The sequence below is a fragment of the Eimeria necatrix genome, genomic scaffold (genome assembly GCF_000499385.1).
Source record: "Eimeria necatrix Houghton genomic scaffold, Enh_scaff22, whole genome shotgun sequence".
NCBI lineage: Eukaryota > Apicomplexa > Conoidasida > Eucoccidiorida > Eimeriidae > Eimeria > Eimeria necatrix.
In genome coordinates this window covers 173696-191303 of record NW_013652802.1, presented here as the reverse complement: position 1 = coordinate 191303, position 17608 = coordinate 173696, and the positions used below count along the sequence as shown (strand labels likewise).

At 53.9% G+C, this 17608-nt stretch overlaps 6 protein-coding genes across 6 annotated transcripts; 1 reads left to right on the top strand and 5 right to left on the bottom strand.

Moving 5' to 3' along the window:
- Positions 1-300: 300 nt before the first annotated feature.
- ENH_00031720 (hypothetical protein, conserved) lies at positions 301-2502 on the bottom strand (the record flags this gene model as incomplete). Its single annotated transcript, XM_013580099.1, has 1 exon — positions 301-2502. The coding sequence occupies one exon, from the start codon at positions 2500-2502 to the stop codon at positions 301-303; it is 2202 nt and encodes a 733-aa protein (XP_013435553.1).
- Positions 2503-2993: 491 nt separating this feature from the next.
- On the bottom strand, positions 2994-3155 carry ENH_00031710 (hypothetical protein; the record flags this gene model as incomplete). Its single annotated transcript, XM_013580098.1, has 1 exon — positions 2994-3155. The coding sequence occupies one exon, from the start codon at positions 3153-3155 to the stop codon at positions 2994-2996; it is 162 nt and encodes a 53-aa protein (XP_013435552.1).
- A 421-nt stretch (positions 3156-3576) lies between these two features.
- On the bottom strand, positions 3577-5063 carry ENH_00031700 (elongation factor ts, putative; the record flags this gene model as incomplete). The annotated part of the gene is made up of 2 exons (XM_013580097.1): positions 3577-4536; positions 4683-5063. 2 exons carry the CDS (start codon positions 5061-5063, stop codon positions 3577-3579), a joined length of 1341 nt encoding a protein of 446 aa, XP_013435551.1.
- A 674-nt stretch (positions 5064-5737) lies between these two features.
- On the bottom strand, positions 5738-7432 carry ENH_00031690 (ubiquitin / ribosomal protein S27a fusion protein, putative; the record flags this gene model as incomplete). Its single annotated transcript, XM_013580096.1, has 3 exons — positions 5738-6019; positions 6721-6806; positions 7330-7432. 3 exons carry the CDS (start codon positions 7430-7432, stop codon positions 5738-5740), a joined length of 471 nt encoding a protein of 156 aa, XP_013435550.1.
- Positions 7433-10799: 3367 nt separating this feature from the next.
- ENH_00031680 (hypothetical protein, conserved) lies at positions 10800-12470 on the top strand (the record flags this gene model as incomplete). The annotated part of the gene is made up of 1 exon (XM_013580095.1): positions 10800-12470. One exon carries the CDS (start codon positions 10800-10802, stop codon positions 12468-12470), a length of 1671 nt encoding a protein of 556 aa, XP_013435549.1.
- Positions 12471-13811: 1341 nt separating this feature from the next.
- Positions 13812-17346, bottom strand: ENH_00031670 (hypothetical protein, conserved; the record flags this gene model as incomplete). Its single annotated transcript, XM_013580094.1, has 6 exons — positions 13812-14827; positions 14950-15064; positions 15232-15513; positions 15770-15883; positions 16143-16266; positions 16394-17346. The coding sequence occupies 6 exons, from the start codon at positions 17344-17346 to the stop codon at positions 13812-13814; spliced, it is 2604 nt and encodes an 867-aa protein (XP_013435548.1).
- Positions 17347-17608: the final 262 nt, after the last annotated feature.

The following is a 17608-nucleotide window of genomic DNA, read 5'->3' as shown; positions in this document are numbered from 1 at the left end:
CCTGGACTGAACTCATCCAATTCCCATGTGCATGCAAACACTTGTCGAACTACCACTCGCTGTGCTGAGTAAGAACCCAGAACTACCTGGCCTGAACTCATCCAATTCCCATGTGCATCAAGCAAACATTTGTCACGGAACTACCACTCGCTGTGCTCCCTCAGGCAGTGCATATGCACGGGACGAAAGTTTCATCCCCAAACTCTGTGCCGCCTGCCCACACTGTAATTAGCATAATCCATACTTGGAACATTTGCGCAATCCCCTTTCGAAATGTTAACTACACCGCACACTCTTACGCTAAGTACCTGCAGTCTCAGATTTCCTTTCAGGAATGCTGACAGCTTCCTTAATCCCCAAAAGCGCATCTGTGCAATGTCCGCGGTTTGCTCGAGGCTTTCCTCCACGGTTCCTCCCGTGTTCCCTGCGGAAATCCTTCGGGTCAACTCGACAATATTCTGGTAAGCCCCATCGCCCACAAAGCCTTCTTTCGGCGGTACTCTCCAAATGATTAAGGCGTTCTTTTTGCGTGTCTCCATCATACTTGACATTCCATCCCTTGTATACAATAGCCAGTCCCCTCCGAAGCAGTTCCTCACTTGCATCCACCAGACCACTGATAGTGTCCAGCCGTATTTCTTGCAGGCATTGTAGAATTGTGGACTGCAGGTCCAGGCCCTTTACCTCCTCCCTAGATAGCTTCTTTACGGCCTCCACTACACCTTTGACTCCAGGGGCCAGAGGACCCTTCACGAGCCCCTGTGCACGCATTCTAGAAAGCAATGCGGCGAAGAACTTCTTATATTTCTTCCTCTTATCTATCAGAACGTCAGACACTGCAGGAACGAAGATTCGCCCCACTAGTCGATTGTGGCAATCGTCCCCCAAGTTCTTCACAAGGACCACGCGCCCCAATACTAACTCTGCGAGGGCTCGCGTGGCCGCTACTCCAAGTGGCTGTCCACCACTATCCAAATAAAAACTGCCATAATCTTCTGCCCGTCTGTGTTTTGAGCGACCTGCATAGCGTTGCCTGATTCCACCAACACGTATTTCGGGTGCATCGATACCATAAACTTGTGTAAGAATGGAGCGGCTATCCATCGACATGTTCTCCTCACTCTTCTCTTCACTCGACCAAGAACTCAACTCCACTTCTGGGCAATAAGGACAATCCATAATCCATCTTGTGGATACGCTCATCGCCCCCTTGACTTTCGTCATCATCAGTCTCTCTGCAGGATCAACATGTAGTCTAACAGCCTCGTCTGAAAGAACCGGAACCAAACGAACAGTGTCACCGTCAACAACCCTAACAACTAAAGCTGCGAAAAAGCGTTGCTGAATTCTTCGATTCTTATGCTTCCTCGCCTCCCCCTCAAGGGCCTGTGCATGGTTAAGCAGCTGCGCAATCAGCAACGCTGGAAAGTCACTTCGCTCTCCACTGAAGCGGCGACGGTCAGGTACAGGCAACTTTTCAAACAAGTCGAAGGGAAGACTCCACAACCCTCGGCGCTGCGTCTCGGCTCCTTCTTGCACAGCCAGCATATGTTGCACCGACTCGCCTCGGTTTTCTTCGGAAAACCTGAATAGGCTCCGCGCATCCACCCACGCAAGCCCGCGAAACAGCATGACATATGCCACGTCCGTGACAGCCATTGTAGGAGGACAGACGGAGCAGTCGAAAACTGTTCCAAAAAAGAACGTCAAGATGTCCTCCACTCCCTCTGCATCTCGCCGTTCCATGATCAGTCGCGCTATTGCTTCCACACGGTCCCATTCGCTTTCAGATTCGGGCAAATCCTCCAGTTCTCCATTAAGCGCCTCTTCCCACGCCATCGCCTTGCTCGCCAGAAGTTTGTACAGCTTTTCAACTTTGTCCTCCCCCTCGACTTGAGAGTTACAAACGGCAGGCAACAGCATCCTGCCGTGCCAGCCTTCATCGCCGTCTATACTGTCTATCTGCAGCAGCACCACCCTGCCCAATACTAGGTCTGACAGCGAGGCAGCAGATGCAGTACCCATTGGTTCCGCTTCCAAGTCCATGTGTTGGCTTCCGTAAGCCCTCGTTGAGGAGCAACGGCCAGGGTCCGCCAAATGCGCCTCATCAAAATCGACGCGCGGGGTTTCTATGCCTGTCAGCTGAAAGAGCTGTTGCTCCTGGCGACGTTTACCAATAGCGCATTTGATGCAGCTCTGCGGCGGCTCCTTCATATTAACATAGACCATCGACGGGACCCTCAACGCAGTGGTCACTGGCGGCACTTTAGCGGCTTCATCCTCGTCCATTAGTGCTGAAAAATCTGCAGCAGAGCTTATTGGCATGCAGCGAACGGTCCTGCCGTCGACAATCTCACTGACCAGCGCCGCCCGATACCAGCCGATCTTCCCTGTATAGCTCTCTTGGCTATTTGTTTGTGAGCTTATAAGTGAGTTTAGAAGCACTGCGATGTTCAACGCGGGCAACTCCAACCATTCATCTTCTCCAGCCACGGCCACCATTGTACAGTTCATGTATTCGTGACCTCTATCGTTTGCTGAAGTGACTCGGAATCCCGAGAACTGGTGAAGCCCGTAATATTAAATACTACGGGCCTCAAATCCTATTGGCTTCAATGTGTTACTCCTTCCGACAGTGTGCTTCTGGGTGGCACCGCAACACCCCACAAGCTTACGGCTTTGCCAGCCGCCTAGCACATTGGCACACTCTGCTCCCGCGTCTTTGTGCATCCATTGACCACGCTGACCACTGGTCACCTTGTGGAAACTCCCGTCTGCGTTGCTTTCATTGCCACAACAAAGAGGCATACAAAAGTTAATTTAAAAAAAAGTTTCACACAACTCACTTTCCTTCAACGGCTGTGAGCCCAACGCTGCTGCGTGCTGGGAAACCGATGCTTCTGCGTCTCTGGCTCGCGAGCTTCGCCTTGTCTCGGCGCGGCGCGCCTTGGCGAACGCGCCGCTCGCGCCACAAGGAGCATGAAATCTGTGTTTCAATTTCTGGAAATACCAATTATAAAAACGTTATTGGTAATGTAAGAGTTTGGACGCGTTCCGCGGCTTCCCCGGAACCTCCAAGCTCTCATTTGCAGCTTCAGTGGCTTTATCACGGTGCCTTGCTGCACGCTGGTGAAGTCAACAACTGGGATAGCCATGTGGCTTATGGGTCAGTTTCTGAAAGTACCAATTAGAGTAGTGCGTAGCACACCGCCTGTCGCCACTTCAGCACCTAACTTCGGCTCAACCGAAAGCCAATGTCAACAGTGGCCTCGCGCTGTAGTTGTATCACACAAAAGCCTATTAAGGTATGTTCGTATTCACATATTCCTTAAAATATCAATTCAAGAGATGAGGCAGCGCGCCGGAAGAAGCAGCGAAACGGGTGATCTGCACATCATCGGAAAGACAAGCTTCCGATGTGATGCACAATTGGGAATGAGTTTCGGTGTACTATTTGTGGTGTGTTGTCGTTCAAAAGACCGAACGGCTCTGAGTTCTTGAGTAGCGTTTACAGCGTCTACAAACAAGAGCTCCTTAAACTTGAATAGTGGGCCCCAAATAGACCCAAAAGGCTGTCTATTCACCCCCAACAGTGACCAGCTGCATGCGCGCTACGCTTAAGCTGCAGCCCAGCTTTTTCGCAACAAGTTGCACGGCGTCTGCCACAGTCAAAGGGGCATCATTTGCATCAGTTGTGGATTTTGGCGCTGCCGCCATCTCGGCTAGAACACACTTGCGGGCCTGAGCCATCATCAGAAACTCTTGCGTCAGAAAGCAGTGATCCTGCAGACAGTGCTGCAGCTGCTGCGAAACATTTGAAGGCACCGCAGTCTTGGCCTCTGGAGTGGCGGCCTCATTTGCACTTTTGGCGGCGGCTTCCGCAGCGGCTGTGTGCTCCTTCTCAGTGACAGAAGCTGGAATGGAATCCGCAGAAAGAAACTTCGGCTGAGTTGCAACAGCCTGCATCGCCAGAAGCTTTGCAAACTTGAACAGGCGGTCGCGCAAAGTCGCAGTCTGCGCTGCTGCTGGGACACCCTCCACAGCCCAGCAAAGCTCAACCACTGCAGCAGCCCGGCCCACGCCGGGAGCCACTTCCCCGTGGACATAAGCATTGACACAGGAATTCAAGTTTCCCTGGAAGTGCGCTGCAGCACTCACTTCAACTTTCTCTCCGAACTTCGCCGCCAGCTCCGTCAAGAGTTCGCCAACAGAGCCTCCGGGGCCCCCGCCGCCGCTGCGGACGGAGGAAGAAAGGCTTTCTGAAGCCTCTGAACTCCGCAGCTGCTCGAGAGCCGGAGTTTCTGCGCTTTGCGCTGACAAGTGTGCATAGTGCTCGGCCAGAGCCCGAGAAAAAGCCACGAATTGGGGGGTTCTTTGAACGAAATCCGTTTCGCAGTTCAGCGCGACTGCACTCCAGCTGTTTTCTTGCACAGAACCGAAAACAGAAACCAACCCTTCGCAAGCCTTTCGGTGGGCTGTCTTCGCCGCCTGCGCGACGCCGCTCTTGCGTAGATACAAAACTGCCGCCTCCTCGTCCTGCAGCAAGAGCCAGAAGCAATGCATGCACAAGCTCATCAGCAAAGTCCAGGGTCAAAGAAGGACTTGTGATTCATGTTCAAGCTGCAGCGCCGCGAGGCAGGGGCCAACAGGCTATGCAGGGAATGCCGGGCAGTGGTGCTTACCCAGTTGCTAGCCTGGAGCGCCTGCTTGCAAAGTCTTACGCTGCTCGCTGTCCTTTCCCTCAGCTTTTTCACAAGCTCCAGGGCGTTGGGTGGTCCCTTTCTGGGGTCTGTTTGAACTTCATTGGCCTCTGCAGCCCTCAAGACAGTCGCCATTCCGCAGGTCTGCAGCTTGCCGTACTCAAACTGCCGGGCTCGGGCCACAAAGCCTGTTTGCCTGAACCCCATTCCATATTCCTTGTGTTGCTGAGGCAAGACATCTTTCAAAAAAGAGGGAACACAGCAACGAATGCAAGGCGCTGGCGTTCGCTGCTTTGTCGGACGCAGCGCTCGCAGCGGCGCAGCCGCTGCGAACACCTGTGGAGACAGCCGCCTCTTTATCATTTCCTATTTTAAAAAAATGTTTATTTTAAGATTAAAATGCCAGCCGCACCGAGCAATGTTTGCGGGGGCCAGGGCCGACACCAGGGGAGCCTGTGGGGCCCCGCAACGCGCAACTCTCTTTAAATGCAACTTTATCTGTGTTGTTTGTGTAAAGTATGCAGAATATGTCCTTTTGGAGTCAACAAAAGTGGAACTGCATGCGTCGCGCTCCGGGAGAGCTTCCAGCGATCTCCTCCGAATGGCTCAGCCATCTAGGGATGACGGTGAACTGAGGGTTGGCCTGGCCACCGGCAGCAGTTCATCTTTCCACTAGGAAAGCCTCCAGTGCAATTCCTCTCTGTTTCGAACTGCAGCCGCTGCGGCAAACTACAGCTATTTTACCTCACAGCACTATGGGAACTGCACGCGGCACTGTAACTGCTGCTGCTCGTTTCGTGCAAAGTGCCAACTACTCTGCTCGCTGCTGCCCTGCAGCAAACTGCCAACACTCTAACGTGGAAACCAAAGTAACTGTCTTCCGGCGTGCACCGTGAAACAAAGAAACGTTAAATAAGGCAGCGTTCTCCCCAGCGAAGTCTGCTGAGGCTCTCTCGAGGCCGCCCAGCTGACTGAAGGGCTCACAAGACTGAGTTCAGTCTTGCATGCAACCCTGGAAACTGAGGCGCATGGCCCGTTTACTGGTCACCGCCGGCGTTGAGAATGTAAGTGACCCCGCAGCGGCCGCAGTAGTTGCGGTTTTCGTGCTGCGCCATGAACACGCCGCTCCCGCAGGTCTTCGAGGGGCACTCCTTGCGCAGTCGGGTCACTTTGTTGTTGTCGTCAACTTTGTAGAACTTCAGCACAGCAAGCTTGACTTTCTTGTTCTTGTGCTTCTGCTTCTTGGGCTTCGTGTAGGTCTTTCTCTTGCGCTTCTTGCCAGCCCCGAGCAGCTCTAGGCTTTGAAACAGAGTCGCCTCCTGTTCACAACTCATACCCAAACAGCGGATATAAGCTGACCGCCAACTCCACAAATAATTCATTATGAAATGTCACAACAAACCATTGTGGGATGCAAGCCATAGTGCACAACGGCGAATATAGCTGTACTGCCAAATTCATGGCAAACCCATTATGACGTGAAGTGAACGCATGCGCATTCAGTTTCACGAACTACAGGTAGAAAACACTGGATGGTTTCGGCAAAGTCCTTTTTCAGACAAACTAGCGAAATGAAAGACTCCTCATTGTCAGATGTCCCTATCTAGAATGTCATCAACAAAAGGAAATGCCGAAACCGGTGAAAGGCAATGGAACTCTGAGACCTATATAACTCGCGCTGAAGCCCAAACATAAATAACGCACAGCCACTTCTCTCGACCAAATAAAGCCACAAGATGTCCACTGCAGACTGCAAATGCTCGCAGGTTCCGGCGCTTGTCCTTATCTCAGACAAGCTAGCGAAATGAAAGACTCCTCATTGTCAGATGTCCCTATCTGATATGTCATCAGAAGGAAACGCCGGAAGAGCAACTGCTTTGGGCTGTCAAGCAAACATGAACTACATGGAACTATCCGTATATAGCAACCACTATCATAACAGAAAAGGAATACTGCGTAAATGGCAACAACTCTCATCCATAATTGCCGTTGTTACTGTATTCGAAAGAAAACGACGCACCTCTTCAACACCAGCCTCCTCCAGAGTACAAGCGTCATCTACGGCTGAAACGCCGAAGAAAAGACGCTGCAATGACGCAGCAACACCTGCAGGACAAACAGAAGACATTCTCAACCACACAAAATTTTAATTCGCATTTGTTCATGTACACCCGCAAGTGTAGGCTAGCGATCGACATTTCCAAGAAATGCCTCAACTAGCGCCCTTTCAGCGCCAGCACCAGACAAAAGCCTCATGCCAGTAACACCTTCACTGCCCGCATAAAGAGCACCAAAGGCAACAAATGCCGGCAGACAGACAAAAGGTGCTGCGGGGCTTCGCCAGCCCTGCGCCCATAGGCAGGAAGCCTATGTATGCGCTCTAATACTCCGAGAGGGCAATTTTGGAAGCAATAACCCGCCACGTTTTGCCCAAAGGAGGCGAGAGTTTGAATGGCCTCCGCACTTTGTTGAGAGGCAAAGCCGTTGCTCTCACCCACATGATAGCTGCAGCAGTGCAATCTCGGCCAGTGGTCAGCTTCCGCTGCCCCTAAAGTCCCCCGCAATGCTGAAAACAATGAAACGGGCTAAAAATATGCAAAAATTTCGCGGAAAACCTGCAGCAACGTACCTAATCGCGCCTCCAGGTGCTGCTTGAGCTCGAGCACCGTCGAGGTGGCGGACACCTCGACAGGCACGGATTCCCCCGCATATGAACGCACGAAAATCTGCATTATGACGTACGACGGGGAAGCACAAATGTCAGAGCCCTTGCGTCGCCATTCTTGAGGTGAACTTCGATTAGCTGCAGGCTGCAGTGTGCGGGGCTCTGCGCTGCAGGACCCCGCAGGCGGTGGCCCCCAAAAGCCAGCCTATCTCCTGCTTGCATGCACGTAGGTGGGTCTTGTCTTCTCATTTGTAGCTGTAACCAGCTGAAATTAATTGCCTCTTAATACATTTTGTGTTTTCCTTCGTAGTGAATGCGATATCCAGGGCCTTCATCGACGTCGCTAGTGAAGAGATGCACTGAGTGTGCAGATTTTGGCTTCAAACCAAAAGCCTTACTGAAAGGCTACTACTAACCGAGCACGCCTTTGGTGAATCACTCTTCTCAATGACTTAATTGCATTACATTATAGTGAGAAAAAGTAGGGCTAGGTTGTTCACATGCGTTGGTTTCCCTAGAAAAGAGGCCTCGCAGTTGTATCAGGGTCTCGTTCCTGGGTTTTCCTTTGGCGTCTCATTTCAGAGTTTCCTTTCGGGTTCTTTTTTTTAGAAATTCCTTTCATAGTACTCTTTCAAAGTCTCTTCGTTGGGTCTTCTAGGATTTCTCTTCCGGGTTCCACTCTGCCGTTCCGTGGGTTACGATCCCAGCAAAACCAAAGTTGAACACAATTCGCCGCAAGAAAAGGTTGCTGTACTTCTCTCAAAATACCAGCAGCTTTTCCAGTGCACGCATTTTCTGCCGCAGCTTTCTTAGGTCAGCAGGAACCTTTTTCTCCGCAGGACCATAGGGGCTCTATTTACTATTCTTAGTTTAGCTTCCACGAGAGGGAGTATAGCAGGTGGCTTTCGAAGAGCAAGCGAATCACTGGGGTGCAGGTGTGAGAGAGCTATTTCAGCGCCTTAACACTCCATTACAGAAAACTCTTCCTTCAGCGAAAAGAAGAAAGGGGGATGGCACATGCTCCTCAGAGCCTTCAGAAAGAACTAGCAATTAGTAGCTTTCCAGTGGTCGATCTCCTTTCCGAAACTCGTGGTGATATACGTAAGCAGGTCAAGACATGGCTACTTCTTGTCCTGCGGAGTGCCTTCACACTAAGTTACATCTTGAAGGGCGATTAGGCGGGTGGTCAGGTAGCAGTAGCCCTGGTTGCCTTCACCTATGGTCTTTGCCCTAGTGAAGACTGAAACTTCATGCTTTAAGTTCGAATCATGGTGCGCGTCACACCATTGATGGTCTTCGCTTTCCGTATTTTAGCCTCACAAGACTAGCATCAATAACAACTCAAGCTTGGCTTCCTGGGGTATCCATAAGGTACTATTGCAACTAGGTAAGCTTTTGATGGGTGTGAGGCTAAGGCCAAGTTTGTTCTGCTTTATATGCAGGGCTAGGAGAAGAACAGGCCCTTCAGAACGATTGAAAACGCCTTTTTGGGGATTCAAAAAGGTGCTGCCCGGCGGGGCAATACTGTCGAGGCAAAATCCTACGAACCTGGCGCTTACGGGGTTGCCATACTTGCTTGAAACTAGCACTTCCTCAGAAATGCTGATAGGCTTCTTTGCAGGCAGGGATGGCGACTGCTGCTGCCAAGGCAATGCATCTTAGTTGGCGAGAATCGCCAACATTCAAGTAGTCAATATCTGCGCATGACGGCACCCACAATATATAAAAGGTTAAGGACGCCTAGAAACAATGCTTAGGAAGCAGTAGGGTGCTGAAGCTTCCAGTTTCACTCGCAGTAACTTGAACGCGTTCCCCCTGCGAAACCTTAAGTAGATTTAAACCTTACATGCTGTTACCTTGTTCCTTCATTGATGTGATTGAGACGATAATTGTATTTATGTACGACTTGAAATGAAGAAGTAGCACATCATTAAAAGTGGAACCAGAGTAAATCATTCCTGACCTAGGCTGTAATTCTCTGGAATTTCGCTCAAGCGCCTTTTACTCTTCCGTAAGTGTTACCTGTGCCGCGCTCTGCCCGGCCACCTTGAGCGGTGGACTATGATGTGACCACCGCACTCATACGTCGGCATTCCACTGGTTCTAGCTGTGCAAAATGTGTAGCGGATCTCGGCCGGGGGGCAAAGAAAGCTCAGACAGACTAATCGCAAAGGCTACACAGACAGGGCTCAGACAGCGGCTAGACACTACGAGCTGTACAGCGAGGGTAACAGCTACGGGCTGGCACTGATTTTGCAGCCAGAAACTCCTCTGTGCACACCGGGGGGTCAGGTTTTGTGGAAAGACCGTAGGTCTACTTTGGTCCTCTGCAGAATTTCCCGCTCCTCAGTTAACCCCCTTACGTATATGTACGGAGTCGGTGGGATCCTACTCAGTGTAGGTTACCCGGCAAAAAAAAATCTACGTAAGATCAAGTGTGGCTTTGGCTCAATGAAAGGTTTAACAACCTCACAGAGCCCTAAAGCTGACTCTCAATGGCGCTCTCGGCGCATTCGAGCTAAACTTTTAGTTTACAGTCAGAGGCCATATACATTCGCATATGAAGTCCGAAATAAGAGACCATCTTAAAGGCACCTCGAGAAACAATCTTCGTACACAGGTGACCAGTGATGCTGTTGCCTTTAGCTGCTGCTAGGCACGATTCCCACGTTCTGGAGTCTGGTGAGAGAGCCCTTGTACCCTTAGGGAGCCACATTTTTTGTCATTCTCTCCTGAAAAAGCCTAAAAGGTCTCTAGTACTATATTTATAGCAAGAGGGACTTGACCATTACTGTGGCTGGTACTGCACGAGCCTCGGTTGGGCGCCTGGCCAGATTTCGTTTTCTTACCCAGTCGGCATATCACCACCATAACCCCAATGAGTGTCTTAACACCTCAGAACGGTAACATGTTTGATCTGTGATCAAAGAGAACTCCACATTAACCACCCCACGGCGCTGTGTTACAAGAAGACCCACGGCCAGCCCCGACCGAGGCCTGGCACTGTGCCTCAGCACGCATGGAGGCCTTGACGGCTTTGGCTTGTTTGCCATCACAGCATGAAAGTACCTTAAGTAGTATTTTAATTTGTACAGAGAGCTTCTGTGCGTAGGAGGTTCACCCCGTGAAGTGCCCAGGCCTACGCCAACCCCCGTATCCTTGCGTTGGGTTGAGGGCGGTCCTGTGTGTGGCTTTGGGCTAGCTGTCCAGTTTGCTGATGCATCAAGTAAAGATCATTTAATGACAGTTGGCTTTTCCGCAAGCGGATACGCTGCGGGGTTTGATGGTAAGGAGGCACTTCGGGTGCTTGTGTTGTCGTTTTAGTTCGGTTTGCTGTATGTACCTTTACTGGCTGCGCGGCCCTGCAGTCTGTCCATTCGAGGAATCTTAAGTGAAATTCAAATTCAAATCTGGTACACCAACACACAGCTAAGATGCCCCACCACGTGCTGGCCATGGGGACGGTGTTGGCGGCCCTGGGGGCCAAGGCAGCTGGGTCCGCTGTGGACCCGGCAACCTTCATTACCACAGGGGCTGCGCCCCTAGGCAAAGGGATGGGCTCTGCGCTGCTTTCTGTGAAGGCTGGAAAGGCAGCAGCAGCAGCTGCTGCCCCTGCGGCGAGCTCCTTCCTTGCTCACGGCGGGGGAGACGCAGCAACGCAAGCAGCAGCAGCAGGAACCTCTGCACTAGCAGCCAAAGCACCTTCGGCGGGGGCTTTGACTGGGTCTGCGGCTACTGCATCGAAAGGAGCGGCGACACTTCTGGCCAAGGGCAACGCAGGCGGCGCCGCTGCCAAGGCAGCCGCGGGCCCCGCGGGAGTGCAAACAGCAATGTTGAAGACCTCACAGAAGGTCTGTCTGGCCAAGAAGAAAGCAGCTGTGGCGAAGGTCAAGCCGGGGGGAGCTTCGGGCTCCAGTTCTGCGGCTAAGGGCAGCAAGGCGGCGGCGAAGGCGCACAAAACGTCGGCGGGCGGCAAAGCAGCAAAGGGAGGCGAAAAGAGCGCGGGATCCAAAGGGGGAGAAGCAGCGCATGCAAAGCATGCAGAAGGCAAAGGAAGCGGCGGCGGCAGCCACAAAGAACATGAGTCCGGGCATTCACAAAGCAGCAGCAGCGGACCCCATCACCGCCACCACCAGTCGCACCACACAGAAGGTGCGCGCGGAGGTGGAGGCGGGGGAAACAGCGGCTTTCCCTCCACCAATGACCATTCATATTCCGGGGACTACGGCAATGGGGAAGGTGGATACTACGGAGAAGAAGAAGTGATGCCAGGCTCTCTGGGGCCTTCTTCCAAGGCTGGGTTTCTGCAAGTCCACCAGGGACCTGCTGACGCCGGCTCTGCAGCTACGGCCGCCTCGTTCACGGGCACTTCCCACACAGCCACTACAGCAACTACAGCAGCCCACACCGGGACAGCAGCAGCAGCAGCAGCAGCAGCAGACCACGCCGCCGACGTTGCCACAGCTGTTCCGCCCGGAGACATGGGAGCTTCTGTCGTGGACCCGTCAGCCGCAGGCGGGAACTTAACTGGCGGCGACATGGGGCTCTCCGCCGACCCCGGGGCGGAAGCTGCAGCAGTTGAGGAGGTGGCGGCGGGCCCGTCCAAAGGGTCTACTATTCTAAAGGGGCTGATGCAAGGGGCCCTGGGTATGGAAGGTTCTGAAGATCAGGGCCTGCTGCAGAGTGTGTCGCAGCAAGCGGGCTACAACATCTTCGGGAGCGTGCTGGACAACTCGCCCGTGCTGGGTGGCGCCGCCGCCATCATGGGCGCAGCAGCCATGGACCCCACGGCCGCGGGCGCTGACTACGGGATGGCAGATGTTGACACGGAACTCGTAGAAGAACAGACCATGGCGGTGGCTGCGTTTCTCCCGACGCTCTTCGGCCGGCTCTCAGGCCTTGGGAGTCCTCCGAAAGGCCCAAGCACAGCCAAGGCTGACAGCCGGCTGCGGAGGAGCGACTCTGCAGTGTCCACTGTGTGCTCGAGCGACGGCGCTCTCTCAGATGGAAGCCCCAACTCGTATCCTGAGCATTTATCAGCGCGGCGAGTCATCAGATCCCGTATGGACATCCGGAAGATCAGCTATGCAGCCTTTCTCTGCTGACGGGCGCGTACGTGCGAGTGCACGCACACTTGTGGGCAATACACACCGTCGACAGCACGCCTTCAAGTGTAACATATGTTAGCTGGCGGCACAGCTTAGGAGCCGGGACTGTCTAGTGCCTAGGCTCAATCAGTTTGTAGAAGGGCCGCCAGCCGTATATCGTTTTCACAGATTGCTTACTTGCTGCGGGGAGCAAAGATACAGTAGCGACATGTTAATCGTCTAGAACAATGGGACACCGTAGCCTGTTAGACAAATTTGCGAGGCCCTGCGTTGCCGGCGAGGCCTCCAGAAGGAAACTGTCCGTTTCCTCTCTTCCGCCTACTTTGCCTGTAAAGGCCCCCACGCGATTTGTGGAGAGCCGCAAACTCACCAGTGCTGCACTGTGTCAGCATTAGGTGCTCCGCTATGCACGCTTGACTACAGCGCTGCTGCTGTGGCCGGCTCAGGTGTCGTCATTGGGTGCTGTTCGGGAGTTTCGTGACGCACTACTGGCTAAATAGAGGGCGCTGCCCATAAAAGAAACTACGGCGATAAGGGCCGTGGCTACCGTAGGAAACCTAGCGGCAGATGCAATGTGCTGCTGAACAATACCGTTCTCTTTCCAATGTGGCCTGAGGCTTGGGGACATGGCGGAGGCCTTTCCGCCTCCGTATGTTCCCCAAGGGCTCTGCCCTCCCCACTAACTCCGAAACTTTTTGAAGGCCATCTATTTCAAGTCCCAAAAAACGCGCTCCATCTGCGGGTCCTCAGTGCGCCTAGCGGTTAACGGAGGCACAAATCGTGATACAAGTGCAGACAAAAAAGCAAAATTGTTGTCACGCAACCAGCTTTTAAATTGACGTTGCTAATGAGGCCGGGCAAAATGCACACAACGGGTTTCACCAACACCTCAACACTATAAAAATTTGGGTGAAGTCACGCATCTTTGAGGCTGCGCTGAGCGCAGCAACCTTGCCTTCTTCGGCTCCTGAAAATTGGAGCCCCGGGGATACATTGCTGAGGCACATATATGACAGGCTGTCTGGGGGTAAGGCGACCTGCCCACTGCAGCACGCATAAAGCGCGGGAGAAGAGCAAGAAACATAATAGGCACTTTGAAGCAGATACAGAAGGCCCAGAAACCAAACAAAGAGTACAGCCTGCTGCAAACAGCCCGCCAGCACAACCCCGAAAGAGCCCTTGACAGATGGTCCACAGAAGCAAATAAGGAGCACTCCTCCTTCGTTGCCTATGTAGAGGAAGAAGACCCCAACATTGTAGCATCCACCTAGCAATGTTCATAGAGAGGAGCTGGAAAGTAGATAGCATCCCACTAAGCTGCGGTACGAGTTGACGCCTTCATTTCTTGGCGCCAAAAAGGCCTCCCCCAGCAGCCGGCTGCTGTGTGCTGCCAAAGAGACCCCCGCCAGTCTGGGCACCCTTGTTTGCCCCAAAGAGGCCTCCAGTCCCCTGATTGGCAGTAGAGGCCCCGAAAAACCCTCCTCCTGCATTCTGCGTCCCTGTAGAGGACCCAAAAAGGCCACTGCCTTGTGTGCCTGTGGATGCCCCCAGGAGGCCCCCAGCAGTTCCTTGCTGATTGTTAGTGGAGGCTCCGAATAAACCCCCTCCTGAAGTATTTGTCTGCTGTGTTGTGCTGCCAAAGAGGCCCCCTGTCGTGCCCGCAGCGGGAGTCGCCGAAGAGGTTCCAAAAAGACCCCCACCTCCTGCATTTTGCTGCCCTGTGGATGAGCCACCGAAAAGGCCCCCACCTTGCGCATTCTGCTGCCCTGTGGATGCCCCGAAGAGGCCCCCTGTGGAAGGTTGTTGCTGCTGCTGCTGGATGTTGCCAAAGAGACCTCCACCTCCGCCCTGCGTGCCTGTGGAGGCCCCGAAAAGACCCCCTCCCCCAGCAGCAGTGTTTGTTGTGGACGGGGCCCCTGCCGCTGCCGAGCCAAAGAGGCCTCCTCCCCCTGTGCTGGAGGTCCCAAAGAGGCCCCCGCCTGGTGCTGTGGTTCCTGCTGCGGTCTGACCCCCCGTAGCAGCCGTATTGTTCGAGGCACCAAAGAGGCCCCCTCCACTTGATGTCCCAAAGAGGCCTCCGGTGCTAGGGGTGCCCTGTTGCTGTTGCTGGCCCGTATTCTGTGTGCCGAAAAGCCCTACCCCGCCTGCCGAGGCACCCCCAAAAAGACTCGTACCGCCTCCCTGTGGGGCCCCCGCAGATCCAAAGAGGCCACCTCCAGCGCTCGTGCTTGGCTGCTGGCTGCTTCCGAAAAGAGAACCACTACTTCCAAGCAGTCGACCTCCGCCTACGCTTTGAGGCGCTTTGTCTCCTATTGCACTGGCACCACCCAACAGGGAGCCTGGGGCCGTCCCACCTGAAAACCGAACACAAAACACTGTAGCCGTTTTTCACATGATGAACGCGCCGGCAGTACTAGTAGCAGTAAGAAAACGCAGGACCTGCAGTAAAGACCCTCCACAGCTGAAGTTATTTTACCCTGACTGCGCTGCATGTCTTCTGTCTTCTCGTCTTCGCTAGCTGGCAACAGCTTTATGCCTGCTTGCTCGAGGGCTTCTTGCGCCTCCTGCACTGCTTCAATCAGTACCAATGCCTGCATCCAGGCAACAAGGACCACAGGAGCACAGCAGGAACATGAAAGATCTTTCAGGCGCACGTAAGAACCCCGAACTGAACAACGGTCTGGGTGGCACACAATGTTACGGGGGCCAAGGACATGAGCAAATCGGGAAGCCCAGAATAGCCGAGTGCCCTATGTACCCTCTTCGATGCATTTAGTAAGAGGTCTCGCTGGGCCGCGACGATTTCGACTATCAAGACGCCATCTGCTCTTCTGGGAGAGGCGCCCCGTCCAGAGGCCAGTGAGGCCTCTTGTTGGCCATTCCCGTCAAAGAGAGGCCCCCCATCGCCATCGCCAGGCTCTCCCTCTTGGGCACACCGCAGCTCCTGCAGCTGAGCTTCAAGAAGACAAAGTCGTTCTCGTGCCGCCCCAACATACTGCAAGAGCTGCTGGATGCAGGGTGTGGACAAAGCGCAGGGTATCTGCAGAAATGCGGACAAACATGGCTTCAATTCCTGATCCTCAAACCCTGAAAACTGAGCTGCGCAGTTTCATCGCAACTCCCTGGGTCATTTGTCCACACATGCATGCGCTGCTGAGGCCACTAAAAGTCCTTGAACAGCGGTGATGCCAGGTTCCTAGCTGGGTACTAGCTAGCTAGGCAGTAACTACCTATGCGAGGTTGCTAGGTACACTAAACAGCCATTTGGCTGATTAGCAGCGGCTCCGGAGTCGCACCTGGAGCGGCAGTGCACAAGGCGCGTCAGCCGATTGCGCCCCCATTCCAGCAGCTGCGACTGCGAGGTTCTGCATGAGTTGCTGGTACAACTGTTCAACTTGCAAGCAGAAACTCTGCAAAATACAAAATACAAGAACGCGCGAGAGAAGGTGCACCGAGGGTGTTTATTTGAAAGAAACTCTTCGGACGTTCCCCTTGTATATCAGCACCAACGACTACATAGCACACGCCAGCTCTAGAAAATCCAAATAGGCTCAAGGAGCTCCTCCTCAGGCTCAACAGCAGTCTTTCACTGGCCCCAGGGGACCCTTCAGAAGCCCGCAAGGCCTCCAGCTGCCCAAACAACAAATTACATAAACTCTTCAGGCTTACCTTGTCCCTCTCCAGAAGAGGCTGCACTGCACTTGTCTGCCGTTTCGTCACTGAAATGCGATGGCCCGCGGCTGCCACTCTCGCCGCCTCCGCCGCCAGGCCTCCCTCGAGTGACCCGAATGACCTGAAAGTAAAATAAAAACTAAAAAAAAGATTCCATTTCCTTTGCACTGACGCATGCGGGCTGAGGGCACTCTGGGTCTGTGCGGGGCGCCCGCCCAGCAAGGCGCAGCTGAGAAAGAAAGCCTCACTTTTTCAAAGCAAGAGTTTGAGCTTGCAAGGATTCCAGTTGCCTCTCCTGTTCCCTGAGCTGTACCTCCACCTCTCGGGCCCCCTGGGGCAGCTGCGGCAGCACTCTCCCCAAACTCTCTAGAGTGGGCTGTCTCGGCAGCAAAGCAGCAGCACGCCAGTCTACATTAGCAAAGGCAGCGCTGCTGATGTTGACTCCCTTTGAGCTGCCAGCACTGCTGCCGGCGGCGCTGCTGCTGCTCCCCAAAAGGCCACCTGCGCCGGCGTTGCTGCTGCTGCTGCTGCCAAAGAGACCCGTTCCAGTGTTGCTGCTTCCGAATAGCCCCCCCGTGCTGTTGCTGCTGCTGCCGCCAAAAAGTCCACCCCCTGTGGTACTGCTGCTGCCAAAGAGACCCCCGGTGGAGGGCGCTGCTGCTGCTGGCTTAGCTGCACCGAAGAGGCCTCCACTTGCCCCTGCAGGCGCTGCTGCACCTCCAGCAGCATTTGTGCCAAAGAGGCTTCCCCCACCCACCGCACCTAGGTTTGACCCAGCAGTGCTGCTGGAGGCTCCGGCAGCAGGAGCAAGGCCTCCAAAGAGGCCTCCTCCTCCTGTGCCAGTGGCTGTGTTGGAGGTGCCACTGCCAAAGAGGCCCCCACCAGAGGCTCCTGTGCCTGCAGGCTTTCCAAACAAGCCTCCGCCAGAAGTTTTGTTGCCAGCGGTTGCTGCAGTTCCAAAGAGGCCCCCTCCCGTGGTACTGGGGTTGGTCACGGAAGCGCCCCCAAACAAGCCCAGTCCCCCCGTTGAAGGGGCTCCTGTGGAGGCGTTTGTTGCTGTTGAGTTTCCTGGTGCCGTTCCTGATGCTTGGCCCCCACTGCCGAAGAGGCCTGTAGTCCCACCCGTCGCTCCAGGGGTCTGGGTAGTCGAGCCGAACAAGCCCCCGCTTGTGTTCGTGGCTAAGGCAGTGGAGCCGAACATTTCTTGCTGAAGTCTTTTCTACGATGCTCAAGAATTGAATCTGGAATTAGTAACTTCTTTCCGACATCCAAAACCGAGAAAAGACTCGCTATTGGCGAAGGGCCTGCCTTCGGACCCAGAAGCAACTTCAAGAAGAGCACTCGGGCCTCACGAGAACATGCGTGGAACTGGGAAGAGGCCTGCTACAAATATGGCTTGAACAAAGGAGCTGAAGGTGTCAAAGAAGCCCTCATGAAAGTTGGGGTCCTCCACCCTAAAGGGC